This window comes from Echinops telfairi, unplaced genomic scaffold (genome assembly GCF_000313985.2).
Source record: "Echinops telfairi isolate 266 unplaced genomic scaffold, ASM31398v2 ScPeMD7_12;HRSCAF=54, whole genome shotgun sequence".
Classification (NCBI taxonomy): domain Eukaryota; kingdom Metazoa; phylum Chordata; class Mammalia; order Afrosoricida; family Tenrecidae; genus Echinops; species Echinops telfairi.
The window spans coordinates 5,326,232-5,331,898 of record NW_022103909.1 but is presented as its reverse complement, the minus strand read 5'-3'; the positions used below and the strand labels follow the sequence as shown (position 1 = coordinate 5,331,898).

At 37.3% G+C, this 5,667-nt stretch overlaps 1 protein-coding gene across 1 annotated transcript in view; it reads left to right on the top strand.

Moving 5' to 3' along the window:
- The window catches only part of LOC101658595 (olfactory receptor 8S1-like), a 2,621-nt gene extending 1,518 nt beyond the window's left edge, over nt 1-1,103 (top strand). The window contains exon 2 of the mRNA XM_004711500.1: nt 1,093-1,103. Coding sequence (XP_004711557.1) covers nt 1,093-1,103 — 11 coding nt within the window. The remainder of the gene's footprint in view (nt 1-1,092) is intronic.
- The last annotated feature ends 4,564 nt before the right edge of the window (nt 1,104-5,667 follow it).

The following is a 5,667-nucleotide window of genomic DNA, read 5'->3' as shown; positions in this document are numbered from 1 at the left end:
AATTTATAAATTATCAAGGGCTCATGAGGGAGGGGAGAGCGGGGAAGGAGGGGGAAAAAAGAGGACCTGATGCCGGGTGCTTAAGTGGAGAGGAAATGTTTTGAGAATGATGAGGGCAATGGTTGTTCAAATGCGCTTTACACAATTGATGTATGTATGGATTGTGGTAAGAGTTGTATGAGCCCCTAATAAAACTATTAAAAAAATTCATTTTCAGTGACTTTCTTTTTAAAGATATGTTTATCGAATACTAAAATCTGTATGCAGTTCACTAAAAGGCACACATTTTGAGAATTCCTTTGTGGTTTTTCTTTCCCTCTTCTTTTTTGAAAATCATTTTGTTGGGGGCTCATACAATTATTATCACAATCCATACATCCATCCATTGTGTCAAGCATATATGTTCGTCTGTTGCCATCATCATTTTCAAAACATTTCTTTCTAGTTGAGTCCTTGGTATCAACTTCTCATTTTTCCTCTCCCTCTCTCATAAACCCTTGATAATTTATACATTATTATTATTTTTTCATGTCCTACACTGACCGATGTCTCCCTTACCCCTGCCTGTCACATGGGAGACCAGATTTCAATTCCCCAATGGGATGGTCTGAAAGTTTTCTGTCTTATTTACGCAGTTTCTCATTTGTGTACATTTTTATACTATGAAGATTTGTGAACAAGTTAGTAATTGGTTTTCTTCCCATTTCTCACCATAAGAGTGGAAATACATAATGCATTATAACCCATAGCACATTTCATGTGCTTACTTCACCACTGTTTGAAATTTTACAACCATGTGTGCTAAGTAGCAGGCCTATATGCCTGATCTCTAAAACCTTTTTTAACTTAGAAAATTCTTAAATCTGAAAAATTATTTTCAATGAAAATTACTACTAAAATTTAAATCAAATTTTTCCTCCAGTAGAAAACATTATAGGAGCACTGGTGGAGCAATGGGTTAATTGTTGGACTATTAACTGCACTGCCAGCATTTCAAATCCACCAGCCGCTCCATAAGAGAAAAATGAGATTGTCTGCTCCTATAAACATTAATTGTCTCTGAAATCTTAGGTAACAGTTTTTCTCTTGTAGGGTCATTATGAGTTGGAATTAACTCATTGCAGAAGGTATGCATTCTAATACACAATTATAATCGTATTTTCATTTTGCTTATCACAAATAAATATACTTCCATGTTGCAGAATATAAACTTCAAGTTCTATCATGTTCCATTAAACATGTTAATAACTGTATATTTAATAATTATCCTAATATTGAATATACATAATATCAATATATTTTATGTGTTATTCTGTTGTATCAAAAATATTTGTCAGAGTTCTTCCTACCTTTTACCTCCCTCCCTCCACTCCTTCTTTAAATCAGGACTTTTATTCATCCCTCCTTACCCATTAGGAACTTTAGCCACAGAATTAAATCAAGCATTATATTTGGTTAATAATTCATTGTCACATTTACAACTTTGCTTCTCTTTGCTTGTAATACTACTTTGTTTGCCTCTAATAATATCATAAATACTCCAAGTCTTCCTGACAGCATAAATCCTAAAATATTGATTATAACATGAATTTATCTTGGCCTTCCACATCCCATACAATATTATTATCAAATATTCACTTGAATTTTTATGATTCCCCACAAAAAATGCAATAGTATTATTATATTAACTAGTGTGTATGAACATCAACTTGGTTTTTATCTGTATTTAATAATTTTAAGTGTTAAAATGTCTTCTTGCTACTCCCATTATTGTTCTTGATGGTTTTATCTGTCCTGGATTCTGTTTGTCGAGAGCTCTTATATGTACCAGTGTACATGCTGTGGTCTAGCCAGAAAAGTAAGGTAGATCTGGGGTCATGATAGTGTGTGGGGGTGGAGGATGGGGAAAGCATTCAAGAACTACTGAAATGTTGTGTGTTTCATCAGTGCTATACTGAAGCCTGACTGATTCATTCTTTCCTTGTGACCTTTGTTTGAGGGAGTGTCCTATTATCTACAGATGGGCTTTGAGTTTCCACTTCAAACCCCCTCTTTCACATCAGTATGGTTGCTCTGGGTCTTCTGATGCCTGATCCGTCAACACCTCATGATCACACAGGCTGGTGTGCTTCTTCCATGTGGGCTTTATTGCTTCCATGCTAGATGACCACTTATTTAACTTCAAGCATTTAAGACCCTAGATGCTATATCATCTAATAGCCAGGCACCATCATCTTTCTTCATCACATCTACTTATGTACCCATTTTGATTTCATTGATTGCCTTGGGAAGGTGAACATCACAGAATGCCAGGTTATTAGAACAAAGTGTTCTTGAATTTAGGAAGGGCTTGAGTAGAGGCCCTATGTATTAATAGTTAACATATAAATATACGTACATAGCCCTATGTCCCTATCATTATATATTAATATAGATATAGATACATACCTGTATTTATACCTTTATAAATGTCTTTGGCCTTCTAGTTCTTTCCTCTATTTCATTTTACTTTCCTCCTGTCACACTATCATATTCAACCTTATTTCACTCTCAGGAATTCCTCTCAGTTATGTTGCACTTGTTCAAACACCATCTGTCCTTCTACACCCTCCTCACCATCGATTTTAGATCTCTTGTTCCCTTGTTGCTGGGTTTGTTGGCTTACCCCCACTTCCCCCTCTCCCCTGTCCCCAGGAACCCTGGGCCCCGTTGTTTTCTCCTTGGGATTGTTTATCTTGCCTATCTTATATAAATAGATGTGAAAAAAAGAAGAAGAAAAGCAGGGGTGAGGGATGGGGTTGGGGGGGGTGGCCTATAAATAATTCCAGGTCTGCTGCTGACCCTTATTACTAGTTTCTGATTGGGTCTGATGAGGTGACAAGCCCTGCTCCCCCTCCCCCAGTCGGAAGTCTATTTTGGGGATTCCATGGGGACTTCTTTGCTTTGCTCCCCTTGCTGCTCTGTTGTGCTCCTTAGTGTCTTCTCTCATGAGGGTCAGTCCAGGCAAGGTTGGGAGAGAAGGGATAGAAAGGAGGAACCAATTGGAGACAGCAGACGGCGTAAGATATGAAAATCATAATAATTTATAATTTATCAAGGGGTCACAAGAGTGAGAAGGTGAGGGAAGGAGAGAAAATAAAGAGCTATATCAAGGGCTCAAGTAGAAAGAAAATATTTTTTAAATGATGAGGGCAACACATGTACAAATGTGCTTGACACGATTGATGTATGAATTGTGATAAGAGCTGTAAGAGCTCCCAATAAAATGACATTTGAAAAAGGCTTCTTGCAACTCCAACTTTCTTTGGGATTTTTTCCCATTCTTCGACAAGTACATTGTTCAAGCATGATTTTAGAGTGTACCATTGCATTGTAAAAATTTGTATTTGTATTTATCTTTGAAAGACTTCAGTTTCCCTCATCAGTGAAAGATATTCATGTGGCTCACAAATTTATAAGTGGACAGTTGTCTCTTTCTACTTATTAATTTTTTAATCCTTGTGGTCTCTTCTCATTTCTGGATCTAAATCAGAGGTGAACAATCCGAACCTGTTATGCATGAGGATAAGGAAGCACAGATCTTCACTTTTTGAATTCTGTTCTGCTATAATAGCACTACCATAAGACTTTAACAATCAAATTTATTTTTTCACAGTTCAGGAGATTAGAAGTTGGAACTTAGGGCACTGACTATGGGAGCAGTTCTCTGTTTGTTCTGGGGAATATCCTGGGTTTTTCGGCTTCTATAACCTCAGTATTGCTTGGTGACCTTCACATCAGATGTATCATCCCTAATATTTGCTCGCTCCAGCATCTAATCTGCTCTTTTTATCACTCAGAAGTCATTATGTTTAGGACATGTCCTACATCGATACAACCTCATTAACAAAACTACTCCCAAATAGGATTATATTCACAGGGCAGGGCCAGGATTGCAATGCATAATTTAAAGAGCAAAAGGCAATACAAACACTGACCTAAAGCAAATTGAAATCTGGGTAGGACCAAACCACCAGGTTGAATGCTACCCTCTGGAGATTTTCTTCATTGTCACCTCTTATCACAAAATGAAACACCCTTGAAGCACTTTTGGAAGGTTGTTGGAGAATAAGATTTAATTTATGGGTATTTGATATTGTTCAATCTTTGAGCACCATCAGAATCTTCCTACAAGCCCTCCCCACCAATCATGAGCTCTAATGGATGTGCATCATTAAGCACCCTAAAAACTAATAAATAAAGGTTGTTTAAAAAAAAGATTTTATGTCGGGATTTACAGATGCACCTGACTGGCATAGTGGTAATAAGAGAAAGATCTGGTAGAAACATTTTCAGAGAGGTTTAAGTGGTGCCTTCCTCTCAGAAACCCCATCACTAAGCTCTAACTTTTATGCATCTGATAATGGAGTCATTTGACACTCAGTTACAGTGCTTTGTACAATAGGTAGCATAGCATAAGTTGAGAAATTGAACATCCTTCTTGCAAGTGTGCACTACCCATTATATTTCTTGTTGGAGAGTGACAGTCTCCTGGTTTCTTCAGCTAGTATGTTCATAAAAGCAATGGGCAAAATGCTGGGCATTTACAGACCAGGTTCTGTACAAAACTTGCCTCATACATTTTTATGAGAATTCCAATTAAGGATTGGTACCCCAGCTGATTCCAGAGAAAGTGGGCAGTGAACGCAATTACGCATTTGTTGGGATTTAAACACTTGCTATGGACTCCTATTGATTGCAATATTTCTCCTTTGCAGCTAAGACAAGAGCATTCAAACTAAATAATGCTATCTTTTTAAATCATATAGAAGTCTTTACCACAATTATCCAAATTGGCTAATGGACATGTTTTCTTTTTTCTTTTTAATCATTTCATTAGGGGCTCATACAACTCTTATCACAATCCATACATACATCAATTGTGTAAAGGGCATTTGTACATTCATTGTCCTCATCATTCTCAAAACATTTCCTCTCCACTTAAGCCCCCGGCATTAGGTCCTCATTTCCCCCCTCCCTCCCCGTTCCCCTCTCCCTCATGAGCCCTTGATAATTTATAAATTATTATTTTGTCATATCTTGCCCTATCCGACGTGTTTTCATACCATCAGAAAATACTCAGGAAATCTCCAAATCATGTGACAAAGTTCACTTGTATAAAATCAGCCTGACCATTTGTCAAAGGTCTTGAGGGCACAGAGAATGACTTTTCCTCATTGTCTGGAAGGGTTGTTTCTGTTTAGGTTTGCGGTGGGGGTGGTTGGGTTGTTTGTTTGTTTTTTACATTGGGGATACGAAAAGAAGGAAAATTATATTTACACTTAAAAGAAATCTGTACGTACTGAGAGAACATAAAACATGCTTAATCCTACCTATGGGAGAAAGAAGAGGCTTTGTACTCCCCTTAACAGTTACTGTCTCAGAATCCACAGAGGCAGTTCTAACCTGTCTTATACAGTCATTGAGTGAGAAGCAACTTGATGGCAAAGAGAGAGTTCTGTCTAGATACCTCTTATTTGCATGTACTGGAATCTGACATACTCAACAGAATAGAGTCATAGGTTTCTAAGCAGCCAAAGAGAGTATAGATACAAAATACAGTGTCTCATCCCTAAAGGGTTCTGAAGTGCAGCCTGATTTTTTTAAAGGACAACACACAAATGAGTT